Source organism: Acanthochromis polyacanthus, chromosome 9 (genome assembly GCF_021347895.1).
Source record: "Acanthochromis polyacanthus isolate Apoly-LR-REF ecotype Palm Island chromosome 9, KAUST_Apoly_ChrSc, whole genome shotgun sequence".
Lineage (NCBI taxonomy): Eukaryota > Metazoa > Chordata > Actinopteri > Pomacentridae > Acanthochromis > Acanthochromis polyacanthus.
In genome coordinates, this window is record NC_067121.1 from 26,736,396 (window position 1) to 26,757,998 (window position 21,603).

The window sequence follows — 21,603 nt, forward strand, 5'->3', positions numbered from 1 at the left end:
AACAAGATCATTTCAAGATTGTTTGACTTAACAAGATATTTAAGATGCGTTGTCTTAAAACAAGTCCCTCCATCTTGCTGAAATGTCTCTTGTTGAGTGAATTTATCTTAAATCAAATGGGATGAGACATTTTGACTAAAAACAAGACAAATAGACTTGGTAAGATTATGAGTTTTTGCAGTGTACTAGAGGCCATGGACACCACATCAAAGCTCGACAGTCTGTGTTTGAGGGATGAGTTTAGTGAGCAGTCAGTTATTGGCTTGCTAGCTGGGATTGGAACATTTTTTTTTCCATCTGATGAAATAATCTCCCCCAAAATGTTATGGAATTCCATGGTAACAGGACAAATCCATTGTGCTGAGGAATATACAGTGAAAAATCTCAAAACAGGTGAGACTGTTTTCCATCTACTGCGTGCAAAAAGTACAATTTTGATCACTGTGTGTCTTTTATACTGAACAAGAATGCAGCATTAGACACACCTGTACCATCTCCTACTGTAATTTGGATGTAATAAAGCATTACAGTATGTACACACACACTCAAACATGAATTTGGGTAAATCCCTGTCTGCTTCCTATCTGGTTTCCATGGTTACAAATAGGTGCAGTGCCCTGACTACCTGAGCAGGAGGGTTCAGGTACAGCCTGGCACCTATTTGACCCGGCAGGAGGCCGGTTATGCAATGCTGTAAATGGCAGTGGGTTTGATATTGAGTATAAAAGCTCGGGGCCGGGGGTGGACCGGCCACTTTGCAGCACTGGGACATAAAAACATTTGATGGACTCAGCACACTGTGGCTGGATGGAGGTTGACCCTGCTCATAGAGAGTCTCTGCTCACTCCCCCCCCCCACACACACACACACACACACACACACACAAAGGAAGATTCCGCTTTTCTCTCTTGTTTCTCCTTAGTTTCATTTTACTTCCGTCGATACATGACTATATTAAAATTCCTTTCCAGGCCTTAAATTTCATTTTCAGCTCACTTGCTCCCACTGACTGATGTGCAATGGCAGAGACTCCGACAGCGAGATTTAACTCGACTGGACTTCACTTATATAACCACTGAGCAGCACACAGGCCTCATGCAGGAGATTCTTTTGTCATAATTTTGCCTCAAACATAAACCCTGTCTTCCGGATAGTCTTTTTCGCTTCTTCAGCTGATCACCTGTGTTAGCCAGGTGTCTCGGCCCGTGATTTAGCGAGTATTTATATGTAAGAGAGTAAACGGAGCCAGAATTCTCTCTCCTGCTGTTAATTGTCCTCCATGCTCGGTCGCCCAAGGGCAGCAACAACACTAATCTACTGCATGCTCAGTGCCCCCCTCTCTCCTCTCTCTCTGTTGTCTGTCTCTCTTTTGCCGTCTCAATCTTCTCGCCACCACCTCCCTGCCCTCTCGAGGTGCAGCATTTAGCCCCGATTTCTTTGTGTGGGTGTTATGTGAGGGATCATGCAAATCAAAGGGTCTGCTGCATGCCGTTACAAAACATCTCTGGGTTTATTCGGCCTTATTTGTGTTTACACTGAGTCTCGACACGACACTACTGCCCGTGTGCATCCACTTGAATTGCACTGCTCAGATTTATCTGTGGTTCTTGAAGGGAATTTTCACTTTTCAACAACTGTGTTGCGCAGGTTTGTCCATCACTCCTGTTGGTTGTTAAAACACTCACCAGGTTAATTAGCTGAGATGTGGGACTGCAGCAGTGTTATTAAAAACAAGTGAGAGAGGGCAATAAGAGCAAATGTATTTTTAACAAACCCCAGGTTAACTCAGACTTACCTAGAAGATAAAACAAAAGCAGGCAGTAGTTATTACCAAAACTATCTGCGGAAAACTATAATGTCCAATATGACTGTTTATACAAGCATAATAAAATTTTGAAAGCCACATACTTGATTCTTTCAGTATATTGCCGTTTTACTGCCTCCTATCTTGCTGATCGTAATACGAGCTCAGCAACCCACATCAGTCACATGACCTTCAGCTTGTAGGTCAGAGTGGTCTGTCTGGTTCAATTGAACCTTTTGTTCTGGTTGTGTTTACGCTCAGTTTTCTTGTATAAGAAGGTTTTATTACCTGCGTTTCAGAAACACCCACTTTCGGCTTCAACTCCAAATAAAGGGGTTTAGATCTAGATCTGATTATCGGCATGAGAGAGGGATTATGTTTTCTTTTACATGCTAGGATTTACTTTTTCCAGCGTCCCAGTACCATGTACAATATTATCAGAACAAATTGTATAATACGGCCACATCTACCAAAGTGGAGCCCAATAAACTGGAATCTTCCTTTGACCTGTTTCAGATCAGTATAGACAGGACTGAGGGAATCACAGTTCTTGTTGCACTAAGAGCACTGCTGCTGCTTTCAACTGCGCTGTATATCTGCCTATGTCTCTTGGGGCAGCGTAATGGCATAATATATTGCATGGCAGGCTTATGTAACAGGAGGAGGAATATTAATGGATGTCCACTCAGGATGGGCTGAAAGTGGTGTTTGTGTATCTGAGAGACGACAGCGGACTGCAGAATGACATTTGCAGCGGTCTGTCTGTGCTGCACTTTAGGATTTGGTGTGTTTTTGCACATGCTGATGACTGCATGTTTGTCATGCCTGTATTTCCGTCCAGGCTTTCTGTGGTTACACGGTGGGTTGTTCGATGGGGAGGCGACTGCAGCATGTCTGTGTTGACCCCAGTGTGGGTTGAATTTCCAGACCATCTGCCAGGTCGGCCCCCATCAACTTGGGTTACATCTAAGAGTCAAATGACCTCTGACCTCTAGAGCTGCGAAATGATGATTCAATTTCAGTCTCATCAGAGGGCAGGAGCTCATTAATTGCTGACTTAAATGCTTCGAAGGGCTTCTCTTTTTTACTGTCGTCAACAAACCCTGTCAAAAAAACAAAACAAACACGGATTTTTGTCTTTGTTTCAGTCTTTGTTGGTAACAAAGACTGACCCACCATAGAAGTACATAACAAATGGATCCTTCCATAGTAAGTTTAAGGGTCTCTAAAAGGTTTGATTATAAAAGATGATGTGACTTGTACATAGAGATTGTTAAAAGCAATAGATGAGCTTGTTCAAAGGTATACTTTTCCAAGCGTACTTTAACTAAAAGACTGAACACTTGTAGCCTGTCTTTGCCCAAACTTGTATTTGGGGTCATTTACACACTTTACACTTAACATGTGAATAAGCAGATTTTGTTACTTTGGACAAAACCAAACTCACCGATTTCAGGATTTGTGCTGAACAGAGGTAACCACAGCTTCCTGTAGCTTCTTATTTACTGTACAGATCTGCAAGGTGAGATATTAGAGCCACAAGTTAAACACATTTTTTTAGTTGTTTTGCTTCGTGCATGATTTCTTTTCATCCAGATGGCTGGGAGAGACTTCGAGAAATGAGACTCGACTGTTGTTAACCTACCTTCTGCATCTTTTGAACCAACAGTGTGAAACTTGTATCTCCTTTTTTGTTTTCCACTGTAGTCTTGTGCTGAATGCTGAGTTACCAGTAACTTTTCTTCCATCTTTCCTAGACTTTTCTACCACATTCTCAGCTACTTTTGCTCCGATCTTCAGTGCCGGCAAACCAGTCGTTGCTAGTTAATGTATTCAGATTAAATAGTCTGGTTTACTGCAAAATAAAGCAACATTTACTTGGTGCTGATAGGCTTCATCGACCTTTTGTGAGCTCATCTCGCAAGTGCTAAAATGTTACTGATGTTCATTTAAATATAAAAATCCCTCACTCAAGTTTTAAAGGTTGCGGGGAAAATCATGTTTGGAAAATTGAAGGCTTCTTTGTATGACTCAAATCTATTGATGACACACTAGAAGCACAAAATTGTAGCTAATAAGCAGGTTTCTCAAAATGTCATAAGTACTTGTTGAAATTTCATTATCAAAGAACTGTTTGAATGGAATTACTGAGAGCTGAAAAATACACCTCCGAGTGCTTTGAGGTGGACAGAGCCTCCTACAGAGAATATCCATTCTGAAGTGCTGCATCTCGTCACTCATCACCAACAAATACTGGACGACTGCATTACATCAGCTGATATGTACACTGCTGTTCAAAAGTTTGGGGTCACACCGACAATTTCATGTTTTCTGTGAAAACTCACACTTATTCATGTGCTAGCATAATTGCACAAGGGTTTTCTAATCCTCAGTTAGCCTTTCAACACCGTTAGCTAACACAATGTAGCATTAGAACACAGGAGTGATGGTTGCTGGAAATGTTCCTTTGTACCCCTATAGAGATATTCCATTAATAATCAGCTTTCTCCCTATAATTCTCATTTACCACATTAATATTGTCTAGACTGCATTTCTGATCCATTTATTGTTCTCTTCATTGGAAAAAAAAAATGCTTTTCTTTCAAAAATAACAAGATTTCTGATTGACCTCAAACTTTTGAAAGATAGTGTAGATGCCGGGATCTAGTTGGAGAAGAGATTGCACTAAATGATCATAGTAATGAAGCAATATTTACCCGGTGAAACAGTTTCTTGCAAATTTTTATTAGGTAGTGGAGTTCTGAGGTGCTTTAGATTGCTTTGTTTGTAGCTTAAATCAGGAATGTTGGCTTTTAAGTCTATCAACTTTACATTTCTGCATAGATTTAACTTCCTTAGTGTGATTCCTGAGTGTTAAATGGTTGGACTGTTACACATTAGAATACAAATTTCATACCAGCAAAGCCAGCATTGAACTATTGCCCTATTGATAGTATGACTTAAGCAAATTACTCTAAAAGTCACATGTCCACAGACACGCACATGGCAGAGTGAGAGGTGTGAAGCAGAGCTGACACAATTCAATATCTGCCCAAATATGTCTGTCCGGTTCCAGCCTTCCAGGGCTGCCTATTACTGCGAAAAGTGTAATTGTCCATGGCTTCACACACACATACACACAGAGACACAACAACAATATGATCAATAACACTATGTGTTCATTCAGTGCTGTGCTGATGGTATCGGGACAGTCAATAATCCCGCTGATGGGACTGTGGATGGTTACACTTGTGACGCTTTGTTGATGTTCTTTTATTAGAGTGAAGTGCAGACCAAAATAACGGAAGGATCATGTGTTGTTGTCAGAATCATGTAACCTTTTTTTTATAGATTAGTCCTGCTACTGTAGATGTGTTTTGTTTTTTTAACAAATGAGACTGATAAAATCTATCATGATTTCCTGGAAAATAAATTCTAGTGTGATTACGAGGAAGTTCATCTTCACTGAGCTGGTATCAGAGCTGTTCCGGTTTGTGTATTATTGCTGGATGAGGGGTGACACAATTTCATTTTTTACCTGACACTGCTGGCACACAGTGTTCTGTACCCTTTCGTTCACGTGACAGTTTCTCCTAATTTCACAGATTTCTTTCCGTAAATCAACAGTTGTTCCCCTCCAGGGTTATCGCTAAAACATCTGGCAAAAATCCAACAAGGAGCTAAGAAGTTAATCAACAAATGGTTGAGTTTCTGCCACTCCAAATGGCTGTGGTATGAAGGCAAACTTGATACGAAGAAGGTAAAGAGGCCAAGATGTATCACAGATCCCAGGACAATAAAGTCTTGTATTGATTTGCCACAGATTCGCTGAAGCTACTGTGTTCTCTGTTCCATTAAATGCTGTTCAGCTGTAGATCGTCTCATCCATAAGAAGGCTGCAGTGACTGTTTGGGCTGTGAGGACATGTTGGGCGTAAAAGGTTAGAAAACACTAAACCACAGGATGTTTTCAGTGTTGATTTTAAGAGCTTTGCACATGATATAATCAGAATTGGTTTAACATCAGAGTGAAGCTAATGTGTGCACACCATCGCATGAGAGCGACTGTATGTGGACACTGTACAGACTGTGATAGATGATCGTGTGGCCAATCGTGGCTCCCCAGGGGTCCGTGATTTAATGGATTCACTAGTGTAGGCCAGCACAGAGCTGTTTAACAGCTTAAAAGATGGATCACTGTTTCTTCTCCGCTATTTAATTACGGTGCAGTATTTACTTTCAGTAAGGTGATGTCTACTGATTCCATAGGCTGCACAGGCTGTTTGTGTTCTGTTTGTTTAAAGGTGTATTTTTCATTGTTAAAGTGGTGACAGAATGTGCTCTCTATGTTCTCTCTTTTTCATTCTTCAGTTTCATTCACAGAAAAAGGTCCAGTACTGACTCAGTGTTTGTCATTCTGCTCACTGAGAGCATCTTGGGACAAAAGCCATATCAAGGAATCACATTAACATTTTCTTTCACCATTTATTAATTCACCAAATACAGTGAAAATGGCATCATAATATACAATGACTCATTCTTAGAATGTCATGACATTTTTGTTGCTTTTTTGCTTCATAAAACAATGTTTCATTATTGAAAATATTAAGGTTTCATGCACAACAAACCATATCCAGTTTCTTTAAAATAATGGTACAAAATAAACAAAATTAAAAAACAAAAACTGTAATGTCCAAAATCGGTCAAATAACAACGTGTTATTTGAGGATACTCGTAAACAGTGCAATATACTCTAAAACTGCCATTTTCTAACAAATTCATCAACGAAGCTCAAGTCACAGTATACGATTTCTTAATAATAGTTTAACATTGATGTGTGCAAAAACCCCAGACACATTCAGTTAGTCTTTAAAAAACGTCCGACATCTGATATAGAATGAGACCAGTCCACCGAAAAATCTTAGCTTCGCCTCCATGAAGCCTAGTCTCATTCTGTATATCCTCTCTGAAGTACAAATATTTTTGTTGATGAATTGTAAGACGATAGACTAGCATATAATTTAAATAACAAATATTTAGATATAAAAATACAAATATGACTTTTGTTTAAAAAGAAGCGTGCCAGGGTAAGAGTGGTGGCACCTGCGTTGGCACCGGAGTGACAGTTCATGCAAATAGATGGAGAAAAACTTTGAAATTCATAGAGGACGAAACACAAATAATCGCAAAATGAAAATATCCAAATTATAGAAAGCTATTTTTCCCATCAATTTCATGACTATTACTTAAAACATTTACTTATAATCTCCACATATTTCTGCTGGCCTCTGTAGATATCTGAGCATTTGAAAACGCAGGAAAAGAAACAAAAGAAACAAAAATAAAGATATGTGCAGGTGTAAATCAGCTACATGAAGGTGCCGGCCTGCACCTTGAACCACTGATGGGCAAGACAAGAAGTAGAATGTAGCCTGTTTTTCAGCTTAACATGAGGCCTAATGCTGTATAAGTGCCAAAACAAATGGGATTCTACTGCAGAAAATATTAACATTGCACCATCCTCGGATATATGTGTGTGTGTGTTTTTACATACAATGGGTCTCCTCTATTTATGGAGGGTTTGGTTGGTCTGTTTTTTTAAAAGCATTAGCAGCAACAGGAATGCATTGGATCAGTGCTGAAAGGACAGCTCCCTTGAATGCACCGTCGCTGACTGAATCAACAAAGCAAAGCCTAAAGGAGAGAGGAGGGGGGAGGCAAGGGGGGACGTCTGAGAGCTTAGCCTACCTACTGTACAACTTATTGAAATAGGGCTGGGATTTAACTTCACCCTCTAGTTGCAGTATTTTGTTGCTTACAGCGCTTTTTGGAAAAAGAAAAGAAACAAGAGAGATGGTCGTGGAGTAATGACAAGTTCATCCATCACTAAAGTCAGCAGAGGTTGAGATACAGAGCAGTGTCCGCCATCTCAACATCTTGCTGCGCAGCAGTAGTTAAAATCGGGATTCGTTTGGAGAATTGCCAGCAATCCCATGATAAATCTTGGTCTTTTTCCAGAGTCTCTTCCTCCTTCTCACTCTTTCTTCCTCCTCCTCCTCCTCCTCCTCCTCCTCCTCTTCACATCTCTTCATTTAAGCCATTTCCCCCTTTCTTCTTCTTTGCCATTTTCTTTTTCCCCCATTTCCCATTCACCATCATCCCGTCCTTTCGCTTCGTGCCGTCGATTTTTTTCTCCCCGCAATCCTCGAACATGCACAGCCGACAAGTGCTTCAAATCGGTGATCAAAATTAAAAAAGTCTGCAAGGCATCGCTCGTGTTTAAACGCCAGGTGAAGACTTGTCCGTCATCCCCTTCAGGACCTCATCTATCCGGTCGTCCTCGATGACCACTGTGGAGAAAGAGAGAGAGAGAGGGAAAGAGAGAGAGAAGGAGAAAGGGGGATGTTTACTGACACCATGACAACTAAGGACCCCAACACGGGCCCCACGTAGCATTATTTATATTCCAAGTCACGATTTCACCCCACGGCTGATTTTTGCGCACAGAATAAAAGGAACGTGTCGCACTAAATCACCAAACTAAGCGTGCGTAAATGTGGCTGTGGCGTGGCTGCAGGTGGACAAATAAATAAATAAATATCGAGCACTATTGCAAATCCTCCAGCATCGATCGTGCCATGGTGGAAAACAACTCGTTCCACTGTAATGGCGACCGGCCAGGCTTTTTATCTTATTGTTTGATGAGTGCAACGCGGGGTGTGTCCTTTTGCACGAAAGATCATTTTCTACTGCGTGAATATAAACAGTTTGTCGACGACAACCACATTGACCCTTGGAACACAGATATTAAACTGTAGTGCATTCTCAGAGCGAAAGATATGGTAATTTTATGGCATAAAATACAAGATGATGACAATATATTGACTGGCATCATCATTCATCTACTTAAAACATTGCAGGTTTTGCGTATTTGGTTCATTTTGCACAACACAATAACTCTGCTCCTGTTTCAGTTTGAATAAAAAAAGCCTTCTTAAGTGTCAATCTTCTATTGAAAACCATCCGTTACCTCGCTTGGCTCTGCCGATCTGTCCAAGCTTTGGGGGTCTCTTCGCCTGCGACGCAGCGAAAAAGGCGCTTGTGTCCTGCAGTCCGCAGCTAAAGGACATCTGACTGACCTCGCTGTCCGCCCCGTAGCCGTTCATTTTCCCCTCGTTATATGGCAGCACCTCGGACATTGTGGCACAACAGAGAAGGATCACCAGCCCTTTGGAAGGGTTTCTTTAAAGAAAAAAGTAGATAAAAGTCTTCCTCAGCGTGTGCGCAGTGCAGCCGTAGGTTCCTGTTTGTGCAGCGGTTGGTGCGTCTCCTGCTGGGATCCTCTTTGAGCGTAAGTGGATAAGGCGCCGCTGTGTGAGTGTGTGTGAGGTCCGACTGCTGCTGTTGTGGTCTCTCTGTGCTCTCTCGATGTGTTTGCAGCTGCAGAGAAAGTGTGTATGTATGTGTGTGCGTGAGAGAGAGGGAGAGAGAGAGAGAGAGGGAGAGAGAGAGAGCTGCGTTCGCCTGCGTTGCTGGCTGATGTCTGGCGAGGGAAGTGGGAGATCCCGGGATCATAAAGGAAACCCAGGCAGAACGGTGAAGTCATCCATCCGGGTTTGAAGCGCGACTGTGTGTTTGTGTGTGAATGTGTGTGAGTTAGGGGGACTCCGAGTGGAAGAGGAGCAAGAGCGACACCAACAGGAGAGAGACGGAAGCGATACTCACTGAAGCAACTTGAATACGCAGATTTTTCACTGTAGTGTGTGCACTAAACATCAGAGCATATCTCAGCTTCATATTTGAAGGCAAAAGTATCATAATGGGCAGTTTCTGGATCATGAGTTATGAACAGGCAGTTAGGGCTACAGCAAATTATTTTGTTGTTAATTTCTCGATCAGTCTCATAGTTGTTTGGTTTTGTACCAAACTGTCATAGTGAAGACAGAGCTGAGCTAGAAGGCAAAGTACCAGCTCTCACCTGTGGTCACAAGCTCTGGGTAGTGACTGAAGGAATGAGATTGTGGATACATGTGGTCGAAATGAGTTTCTGTTCTAGAGTGGCTGGGATTGTCCTTATGATTCAAGTCCACCAGATCCATCACTTCCCAAACATTGTCAGTGGTGCAATACATTCTGGTTGCACTGCAGTGTATTATAGAGATGGAGTGTTGTCCACACATGGACTGGCCTCCACAGAGTCCAGACCTCAGCTCCACTGAGAGTCTTTGGGATGTTCTGGAGGAGACTGCACAGAGGTCCAACTCTCCCATCATCAAAATAAGATCTTGTTAGAAAATGAATGCAACTATGGACAGAAATAAATGCTGTGACTTTGCAGAAGCTTATTGAAATGATGCCACAGCAAATGAGCTCCATACTCAAAGCTAAAGGCGGTCCAATGAAATATTAGAGTGTGCAACCTTTTTTTGGACGGACAGTGTACCATAGGTTGTACGACGTTATTCCTTACATAACATAACATAACGTATCATGACATGACATAACATGCTGTAATAGCACATTGAAATGAGCTATTCTGCAAAATGAGTACTTTTGAAACTTGAGTTAAACTTTTACTAAATATTTTTCGACTTGAATGTAAGACGTGAGCTGCTCTTCTACCACAATAGTACAGTGTTCTGACATATGAAGACTAAAACAGAAAGAGTCAGGGATAAAGACAGCTGTGGTTGCCATAAGAAAACTTAATAAGATTTAAAAAAAACAGATTAAAAATAAAATATATGCATTTAACACTTTATTAAAGTCATGCAGGGAAATTAAAAGGTCCCTCAGCTCTGATGATTAAGCACATACTGGAGAGTAAAGGTTGGGGCATGAAGTATTCTGTGGCTCCAGGAGAAAATCAACTAAAAATTACCTGATGGTGTCACCAGGCTTGTCTCCTTTTACCATTGGAGACTAAAACCTGCTTTATAAACTGAGATATTTTCCTGGGATAGAGAGTCTATGAAAGTGAAAGTACAGTTGGTTGCTTTTTGGGAAATGTTAGGATGTAAGAACTAAAGCTCAAGAAAGCTCAGCCTCTGTTTCCTTGATTATGATTATTATTTTTATAAATGTCTGATGTTTGTGTGTCAACTTTGAGTAAGTGCACAAGAATACCACTTTAATGTCCTCAGATAGCATGAAGAGCTTCAAATACAAATGCTTGAACAACAGAGGCAACCCAAAAAATTTTAAAAAAAATATTTTTTTAGAATGTTAAACTTTATTATACTCAAAAATACTCAAGTGTATACCTTTAGAAATCATGATATGGTCCTGGATGTATGTCCCCAGAGAATACATGGATGGCTCATTTAAGCACAGTGAAAAGAGTTTCTATCTTAGTTACATTTGTGAGGACATCATTCTTCCCTGTGTTTGTTTGTTCTGGCAGCATGCGTTACATTCTGCCCTCATAACATATGGTGTCTCATAAAAAGCTAAAATAATCTACCGTCAGACAGTCTATTATTGGACCAAACCTCTCCCAACAACTTGGGCCAGCTGACCTGTCTACAAACACATGAAAACCTTTCCATTGAAGCAGTGTTCCTCTGTTTTAGCAGCCAGTCTGCATAGCTGAACGGTGAAGCTGACAGTCTTGAGATCAAGGATGCTGGAAAAGCTCCTGGGTTTCCTGTAGGGACGAGTCGTGTGGTGAAAGTCTGTCTGCTTTCTGGGGTCACATTAAAAATATGAACCATAGCCCATAACCCCCAGTGAAGCAATGCTCAGAGTATCTCTGTTAACCACCAGTTTACCAACAAAAAATCTAGCCAACAGGCTTGGAAGCATATTGAACCCCAAGTCTTAATCTGTTCACAACAAAAAAACTCCCACCGCTTTAATAAGGATGCTGCTAGTTGTTTAAATTTAACTAAGGTGCACACAGCAACTAAATATCTTCAGGTACTCAGTAATGATAATTCTCTAACAGGGATTAACACTCTGTCTGTCATTAATCTGTCACTCTGTCTGAATATAATTCCCCTGGGATGACTCTCAAAGCTCCTCCTGCCCATTAAACTGCAGCCTCCAGCTGTCGATGGCCAGAGCTCTTGATTCATACATCCAGGTTCAAACGAGGGCCAGAGATTTCACATGAGGTCATCAGCTGGCGACAGAGTTGGACGGTTTGGGGAAAAAAATCTGATCTGATGCCCCACATGTTACCAGATGCTGCTTTATGTTCACTATTTAGGGCAGGAACATGCATATGTCATAGCAACGAGGCGCGTCTGCTCCTTACCTCCTCCCTTAATGAGGCACTGCTTGGTACTGAAGTGTATAACCCAGCTGGCTCAAGTGCAATAAGCCCTCATTTTGTCTGTCTCTGTTTGGTGCAGCTGATCCTTCTGCATGCTGTAATTTCTCCTCCTCTGTCCCATCCTTTCTCTTTCTCCTTCTCTGCCTTCTTAGCAGGCAGCAGTTCTTAATGATCAGGCTCACTCAATCAGTCCCATCATCTTTGACAAGGGCACCCACCCCGAAGAAATGTGTCTATGTGTATGTGTGTGTGTATGTGTGTGTGTGTGTGTGTGTGTGTGCTCCTGAAGCACTGCTTCCAATTACAAATGAATGACGGTGCTGAGTCACTCACCCTCCTCCCCATCTCTCCCCTTGAGCAGACCAAGCTCTGCTGAACTTGTACACACAGAAACACACGCACGCAAGCACGTGCACGCACACACACACACACACCCATGCGTGCACACGCACACTTTGTATATACACATTATGTTCCTCCTTGAGGAACACTAGCTGAGGAAAAACACCAATAACAAGCCTCGAGCTTAGAGCCAGGATCAATTCAGCTCTTAGGATTTGTGCGTGTGTGTGTGCATTTGTATTACTCCTGTTGTGGGGACATAAATGTGTTGAAACAGTCACACTGTGGGGATTTGCCTCCCTTTATCGTGCAAAAAGCAAGTATGTATAGTATAAATTATTGTAGGCTGAAGGCTTTGTTTGGGGTTAGGGAAACACTGATAATGCTTCGAGATAGGGTATGTTTCTAGTAAATAACTGTAAGTCAAAGTAATGACCTCTGAAGTGATGGAAACACATCTGTGTGTGTGTGAGAGAGAGAGAGCAGGTGTATATTTCAGGAAAACTAAAAATGTAGCTGCAGAAAGAGGAGACTCACAACACAATCTGCAGTCGCTGACCAAATCAAAGTACTGTTTGTATCTGGGTTTCTCGTCATGAAGATTAATGCTGTTTGTTTTCCTGCATAAACATCCTCCAATAGATTGTGGGAACATTGGCAGAGCTCCTGCCCTTGGATCAGTGAGAAACAGAAATGCTCACAGCTGTAGAGTGCAGCAGGCTGAGGCCATACTGTAAACTCTGCATTCCACACCTCATTCACATGGGAGGAAAAAGCTGTGATCAGAGGGGCAGGTTTCATGTTGTTGACTGTTGTATTGGTGAAATCTGTGGGTCATTTAAAAGTGAAACTTACCACCATGTTGTGTTATATGAGTCAAGTTCCTACATTTAGTGGATTTGGAACCAGTGTTATTTCTTGTTTCATACAAACTTTTTAGTTTTAGTGTGTCTCCTTGCAACCCAATCGCAACAACTGCAATAGTGGTCTTTCTCCCTTTTTTAAATTTCTTTTTTTTACTGTACACAAACTTTAACTAATCAATATTTTGTGTCATTAATGGAGTTAATGATGACATGTAATGTGAAAGGCACCCATAGTGACAATTAGACTTGGCTCTGCAGAGCCTTTTAGCATCTTTCACTACATTGTTTTGGCTTTATGACCCACAACTTCACTATTTAGTCTTTTGGTTCACTCTTATCTCTCTTTCCAGCATAATTTCCACTCATAACAGGCAGCATTGTGACAACAAAAGCATTTAAGGCAACAGTACATTACCTGTGCAACACCAAAGCTGGTGAACACAGTGCAGCATTTAGAAGGTAAAGTGTCTGATATTCAACAAAGTAGTTAGCAGAGAACAATAAGAAAATGGCTATTGGACTTACATTTGTCAGGTGGCCACAAAGAGAACTTTCAATAAATGCTAATGATGCTCCAGGTCTGCAGGATGTGTAACCAGGCAACAGCTCGCTAACACATTTTCAATAAGGTGATTGTTGTGTTTCTAGCTTTCTGTGCTGCTCCCAAGTGGCCATCATATAAATTAATGCAATTTAAATAAGTTTTTTTCCCACAACCGCCCTGTTGAGAACCACATGGACATGGCTTTTCTGAAACAATGTTCCAGTTCCTCTTGATGATCCGCAGACATCACTGTGAACACTTCAATTTAACACTTTGCTTAACTTGGGCACTGACATATATTTCATTATTAAACTTTTGGCTGCTGTTTGTACCACATTTAAAATTTGATTCTACTGAATTGGGTAAGCAGCAGAAATCACAAGCAATTAAAACCACAGCTGTCTGCATGGTTAGGAGATATGTTAATTTCTTCCAGTTTAAGGTCCTCTGTCCATTTATCTTTTGGTGTCAAATGCTGTAATTGTATAGTAAAGCCTGATTTCAGTGACTGAGCTGTATAAAACCAGTGTACTCTGCTTAAACTGAAAATTCAAAAAACAAAACTCTTTATTTCTGACCAGTATGTATTTCCCTGTGATACCATCCCGTGTTTTCTCCTCAGGGAGGGAGCACTCAGTTTGTTGATGAGCAGAGAAGCACTGCAGTCACACTCCTGTCAGAAAGTAGGTCACTTATCCCACATTTCACTGCTTGCCCAAAGCAGATGGGTGACAGCAGTAATTGGCATCAGGGACGATAGCACGGCGTGATGGTTCTCTCTCTCCTGAGGTGCCGCATCTCTACATTTTTCCCCTGCTGTCTGCTGGATTGTCTGCTAAAGCCGAGCTGGCAAACTGTGAGAGAGAAGAAAACAGCCCTCTGCCCCAACCCCTTCCTATTTGGAATACAAGTACATAAGGTCACGGCGTGTCAGGATTTCAGAGATCTATCAGGACTTTGTTTCTGCAGAGCTGGAGCTGCGCCATTTTCCTTTCACATTCTATTGTGCTAAATACAGCATTTTGTCTCCATCTGCTCTGGTTTGGCTGATCTGTGAGACTTTCTGGATGCAAGACTTTGACACACAAAATAATTCTGTGGCAAATTACCAAACAAATAAATAAATGCACCACAACATTTAATAACTTAGCAGTGCAACTATGATGCTTTTGCACCATTTGATTACATAATGCAATATTAAGTTTAGATTATTAAAATGTTAATTTTGGCTTGATGTTGAGGTGAGATGAAAAGTCAGGAGATCCCCAATGTTACGACAGTTCCTCCTGAGTGGAACACCTATGTCTGCTCTGATTATAAGGCAATCCATTGTCAAAACATTTGCCTCAAAATCACAGGTCAAGTAAACACCAGAGTCATTAGATACCATCATCTAGAATGTCTAAACTAGATTTTGTGAAAATCCATTGAAATATCTGAGACCTTTGGATCTGCACCAAAATAGAGACAAAGTTTTCCGAGTTTCCCACTCCTTACTCAATCATGGAAATACACTGATTATGTTAAAATTCCCTGTAATCATCGACTAAGGTAATGCTTAAAAGGGTTTCACTTAACTGGACTCTGCGCCCCTCATCATCACAAATCAGAGTCAACACCCATGAAGTACGGCCAATTAGAGAATAATCATATCATCTAAATTGTTTGTCAGCTATCAGAGTGGATTAAGCAGGATCTCACGGTGTACATTAATTGCTTGTGACTTGGAGACCATCTACTGGAATCAGTGTCTCTGCTCACTGTCAGTGCAGGATGTATTTCACCACCTCAAATGAAGAAAGAGGGACACCTAGTGGTGGAAGAAGCAGTAGGAGTTATGTCTCAAACAGGGGTGGACTGGAGCAAAAGAAAATCAGCTCTGGCATTTTTGGCCCAGACCGGCCCACAACATTATCAGTTGACTGAATCAAGCACTAATTTTTGAATGACAAAAAACCGACAGAGAGGTCGGATTTTCAGAACAAAAATTCAAAAACATTCCTAGAGACCGATACAAACTTTTTGACAAGTTGGAAAAAAACAATTGCAATCCAGGAGAGCAGGTAGTCTGGGAATACCCAGACTGCCTGTGCACTCATTGTCATTCAGGCTGGTGGTAGCCAGCCTAGAGAGCAGGGGTATTCAATTAAAATTCAAAGTGGTCCAGTCTCAGAAACTGTATTAAAGCAAATGTCCGGAACATCATAATGTCAAACCTGAATTAGTGCGATAGCTATATGCCTGTATAGCTATATGTCTCTTTTTGTATTCTTCATATGGGATGGAAATAAAGTAACGTTGGTTTAGCACGTAGATCAAAGGTCTGTAGGTGTAAAGCAGGAAGCCCTCCACAATGAGGATGTGAGTCACCTCCTCCTCCTCGTGGTCGGACTTCAGGACGATCTCTGTGTCCAGGGTCTTATTAATGCTGCGACACATACTGCCATAGTTGAGGTTTTAGGTGGAATATTCCTTTTAACCAGCCTCTCAGGTCTCTTTGGGAATTTTGGATGGAATACTCAGTTAAAACATAATTTTAGGTGCATGTCCAGGGATTTTTGGCGGAATGTTCCTTTAATGTGGATGTGTGAGGACCTTGTAGGTGGAATACTTCCTGAAACCAACCTTTTAGGTCAACATTCAAAGATTTAAGGTGGAATATTCCTTTAAGCCAACATAAATTTCATGTTTTGATCATTATCAAGTGAGAAACCTCAATCCAGACTCCTCATAAAGACGTTTGAGATTAATGCTGCTGTTATTTGTTTAGCCCAGACTAAAGGACAGAAATCCACAACTGTAATTTTATTTCAGGACTTGGTTATTAAATGTCAAAACAATCCATGTGGCTCTAAAAACTCAACAGCTTTACAAACGCAAACATTAAACTCTCCACAAGGATCCAAAATAAGTTGGACTTCTACATGAGAGCTTTAATTATTCTTCATCTACTTCTTGAAAAGTTTGGTCAATAAAAAAGACAAAGTCTAATATTTTCAGCTGAACTAAAGACAGACTTTGTGATTTTTCTGCTCACATGTTGTGTTGTTGTAAACTTCCTCTTTCAAATAAACAGCCTCCTAACCCCCTGGAAACCAGTGTTTGTCCTGTTTTTGTGTTGCTCCTCGGCGACCCAGACAGTTGTAATGTTTTTGGAGCAACACACCATACTATGACGTTTTTACAACGATGGTTCTACTATGAAAGCAGTTTGACATATTCAAGTGTTCTTTGTGTGAAAACTCAGATTTCAGGTGTCAGAAGGTGGTTTTCAACTTTCTTTGGTAACTTTCTGCTTCAACTTTAAACTAAATTTACTTCACTAAGCCTGCCCTCTGGACTTCCAGTAAGCTGTGTTCCTATTGGCTGTCCAGGTGGCTGCTTGGTGTTATCAGGAACACCTGAGCAGCTCAGTGTCTTCCTGCTTTATGGCTGCAGTCAAACATTTCCTCTGCTTCTCTTCACTGAACTGGGTTTGGTTCCGTTGCTTTAGTTTATTCTTTAGGTGTTGGCTTGCAGCTTCCAGCAGTAAAATCATCTTTAATGTGTTTCTTAGTGTGTTTTAGGGCTTTGTACTGGATAGTTTTCTTGGTAAATATGGTTCTTATTTTTTTTCTCTTTGCTTTAGTTTTGTCATCTGTGGAAGGTGTGAAACAAAGTTGAATTGATAAACTGAATAACTGACTAACTCATGATTGTGACAACAGAAGTATTTTCATTGTGATTTAAGGGTTTGTTTCATTTTTAAGGTTGGGGTTAAATTTTGACAAAAGAAAGATTAAAGAAATAAACTATGTTAAAAAAACAATTAAATCAAAGGAAAAAACATTTAATACAGTAAAACTTTTAAAAAGAAAATTAAACATTAAATATAATTAAATTACAGACAAAACTTAGATAATTAAGCAGAAGATACAAAACATGCAATTAAGAAATTAAACAAAATTTTTCAAGACAAAAATATTAAACATCAAAGATGAAATATTTTAGATAATTAAACATTTAAAAAATACAATTAAACAAGAATATTAAACATTTAAAAGAATACAAAACATTTAATTAGATTATTAAACCTTTGAAAAGACAAAACATTTAATTAAAAATTCAATGTTTAATTTGAAAATTAAATCTTAAAGACAATAAAACTGTAAATAGGAATTAAACAGAAAATACAATGAAGCATTTCAAAAGAAAATTACACATTAAAAGGTGGTAAAACCTTTAAAAATAAAAACCTTAAAGATTTAATCTAAAAATTAAACATTGGGAAAGAAAAGGAACTTTTTCAAACAAGCCGATAAAATATTTGAAAAAACAATTAAACATTAAAAAGACATAACATTTGAAAATCAGATCAGATATTAGAAAAGAATAAAAGTTGAGAAAAGAACAAAACTAAACATTTGAGAAGAATCAAACTAAAGACAAAACATTTGAAAAGACACCAGTTAGACTTTAGAAGATCAAATTAAACCGAAGAGACAATAAAATGATCAAAAAGAGCAAAAACAGATAAAGGTCTTAATGCGTTTTCTCGTCTGAAATGAAAACATCAAGTTGTTTCTTCAAACATTTCCTCTTTCTATGTCCTTGGTTTGATTGTGGACAGAGAGCTTGTTTAAGAAAACTGCTTTCCAGATAAAGTCTGATAAAGTGGAAGGTAGCAGGTTCAAGACTGATCACTGGCATTTTTCTTTCTTTGTCTTTGTCTAAGTTTTTCAAAAATTTAAGAAGAGTCTGGTCTTGAACCAGCAACCTAAGCAAACCCTTATCTCACTGAGCTACAGATCAGATAAAAACACATAATTTCGTCATCCCTTTGTTATCGTAGTTTCCAAGTGACCACACTGGTGGAACCAAGTCAGAGTCAGGGTGGAGTCAGGGCAGAGAGTAGGCGGGGAGGTGGGTGGCGGCCTCCCCTCTCTGCTCCCCCCTACTCCCCCACTGCCCACCACACCTTCCCCTGCCCGACGAGTTTCCACCAGGTCGGAGGCACAAGAACTTGTCATGAAGAGGTGTTGCAGTCGGTGAGGATGGAGTGACTTTTTACAGCGACTAGAAGGAAGACGACTAGAAGAGCAGGTCTTTAACCACCATCCCTAAAATTCATGGAGTTGGCTCCAGAGAAATGAAGGGAGGCCAACTTTTATCAACCTCCATCCAGGTGTTCAACTTGATATCTTTATTTTTAGATTTTTAGCGCCACAAACCTTTAGTATGACACTTTATGATCATTTATTAGGACTGTAATGGAATCCACCAGCAGATTTAGTTTTTGTTGACAAACTTTATTCTTGTAGTCGTGGGACTGCAGGATTTAAAACTGTTCCTTCTATTTGACGTCATGTTTATTAGTTTTAGTGAAGAAAGTTATTTTGTCAATTAGTCTCTTAAAAATCAGATAATAAATTGGATTAGTCAAGAGGTTTAAATTTCTTACTTTGTCATATTTTAAATATGACAACAAAAATATAAAGCGTCTTGAGACAATTTGATCTGTAATTGGCATTATATAAATAAAATGTAATTTAATTTGTATGTGTCTTGTAATGGTGGAGGAATTCAGCCATATATGTTGGAAAACACATTTTCTCTGTCCATTAATCTGTTGATTGTTTTCTGCAGTAAGTCGTTTTTTGTCTTGGTTTATAAAATGTCAACCCCAAATACAGTGTATTCAATTTACTGTCATAAAAACCAAAAAGATTTACATTCATGATGCAGGAATCAGGCAGTTTTTCACTTTTTAATCTTAGTTTAGTCAGAAAGATAGTTGATGTGTGAATTGTTTCAGCTTGTGAGCCGTAAAAGGTTTTAATATTTGGGGCCGAGTGTCAAAAAACATTTAGAAACCAACATCAACAAAACACTCAACAAAGATTTGAACATCATTCATTTCCTAACAGTCTAAGTAGATATTCTTTGGTTATTCACACCAACAGCATCATCAGCATTCTTTCACAGATGGACAGGCCAGATGTGATGACCCTGGTCTTGGGTGGTGACGCTTGGTCTGTGGTCATGTGACAGATTGTCAATCATACGCTGCTGCCTGAAACTATTTCTTAGATGACAAATGGTGGAGCTGTGGACATTCAGGTGCCTGGTTACAGCCCCGATAGTCTGTTCTGGTCTTTCTCTTGTCACGTGGAGCATTCTGCATTTTAAGGTGCAGTGACATTTATAGTCACTAGTCAAAGGAAAGTCTGTATTCTGGTCATAGGGTCTGATCTTGGTCCTTTAAATTTCAATCTGACTAGAGCGTAAATTAGCTCAGTGGACCAGTTGATCTACTCAAAAAGATTTTGTGCGCAATTTATGCACAATGCTAATTTAAACCCTTTTCTTCATCATTATTTGCCTGATGCATGTTACGTTAATAAATTTATGATTGAAAGTTAAACAATGTGGGGAAGTCTGCTTTTGAAACCTTTTCTTCATACCAACAGATATTAGATTTTTAACTTAGTTTCATGCTTTTGTTCAATATGTTTTGAGATTTTAATGTCATTTTACCGAGCCCGTCCCATTACTCCTATCGCTCTTTTTATCCTCAGTAGCAAACAAATACCAGTTTTTTTTCCATGCCCCAAGAGGTCTGCCAGTGCTACAGTAATAGTCTCTTCCCCCAGAGCCACAGCTGCTGTTCTGCTGAGAGAGCTCATGAAGAATTTGTCAAAGTGAACCCTTATGACTGCTGAGAAAGATTTATAGGATCCTGTGTCGCCCACCTGCTCCTTTTTCATCCCGACTCAGGCCTTATGCCGCACTCTTCACCTTGCACTGGCCCCCTCTACCTCCTATTAGCTTTTCCCTTTCTGTGCTACCACTGGAAAAAAAAAATCAGAGGCGGCTTTCCATCTATCCACTGTTCTCAGTGTCAACTCACAGCTGATAAGAGATGACAGAAATAGTACGCTTGATGACTCACTAGACCCGAGTCTTTTCAGACACCAGGTGCTGTCAACAAGCGTTTGTGTCTATGGAAAAATAAAAATAAAAAATACATGAATTCAGCTTGAGGGTCCTGAGAAACACGTGCGTCTTTTCAGGCGTAAACTACTTTGCTAATGTTTAAGAGGAGCAGCAGCCATTTGACATAACAACTGCTGCTCAGAGACACAGGTGGGTCGTACACCAAGTCTTAAACTATATGTAAAATGATCTCAGCTGTTCATACAGAATGAGTATAATATTGTAAAAACGGCTCTAGGCCAAATATTATCTTCCTCTAAACATTAGTAGTGCATGATTTGTACATTTCCTCTTACCAGGGCTCTTTAAAAATGCTAAAACGATCAGCACATACATATAGAAATTAGTTTAATATGCAAAACTCTGATTTAATGCATTTTGTCTAAACTTAGTAGGTCAGACATAGTACTTCATCACAAATAGTAATCCATGGAAGATTAGAAAACGGATTATTTGTATCACTGTTCACTCCAGGTTTCCGATCATCTGTGAGCAGTTGAGTCGAATAAAGTGTCCTGGATCCTGTCTCCCACCCGAAGTCTACACCTATGATAGTTATTTTCACACATTTTCTTTTTCCTTGTCAAATGCTGGAGCCCTCACTCCCTACAATCCTGGTAAACAGTTTGGTCTGAGATTCACATGAGCGTGAAGCAGCAAATTTATCCTCACCCCGCTAACCTCAAGAAAAGACAAAAAGCAAGCCACAGAGTTTTTGAGTCGACGCTATCATTTTTTACTTTCTAAATTTGTAGTGCATGCATGCATCTGAGCATCTTTGAGGTAATTTATCAGAC

General features: G+C 40.0%; 1 protein-coding gene across 1 annotated transcript; it reads right to left on the minus strand.

Annotated features, from left to right (window-relative positions):
• Window positions 1-6,268: 6,268 nt before the first annotated feature.
• On the minus strand, window positions 6,269-9,405 carry camk2n1a (calcium/calmodulin-dependent protein kinase II inhibitor 1a). The gene is made up of 2 exons (XM_022202097.2): window positions 8,834-9,405; window positions 6,269-8,153 (listed from the first exon to the last, which is right to left on the minus strand). Exons 1-2 carry the CDS (start codon window positions 9,000-9,002, stop codon window positions 8,083-8,085), a joined length of 240 nt encoding a protein of 79 aa, XP_022057789.1. The 5' UTR covers window positions 9,003-9,405; the 3' UTR covers window positions 6,269-8,082.
• Between the last annotated feature and the right edge of the window lie 12,198 nt (window positions 9,406-21,603).

Excerpts from the sequence above, each read along its gene's own strand:
- camk2n1a (XM_022202097.2), bottom strand. The coding sequence starts at position 9,002 with ATGTCCGAGGTGCTGCCATATAACGAGGGGAAAATGAACGGCTACGGG. Across the intron at positions 8,154-8,833 it reads GATCGGCAGAGCCAAGCGAG|TGGTCATCGAGGACGACCGG; the intron begins GTAACGGATGGT and ends CTTTCTCCACAG.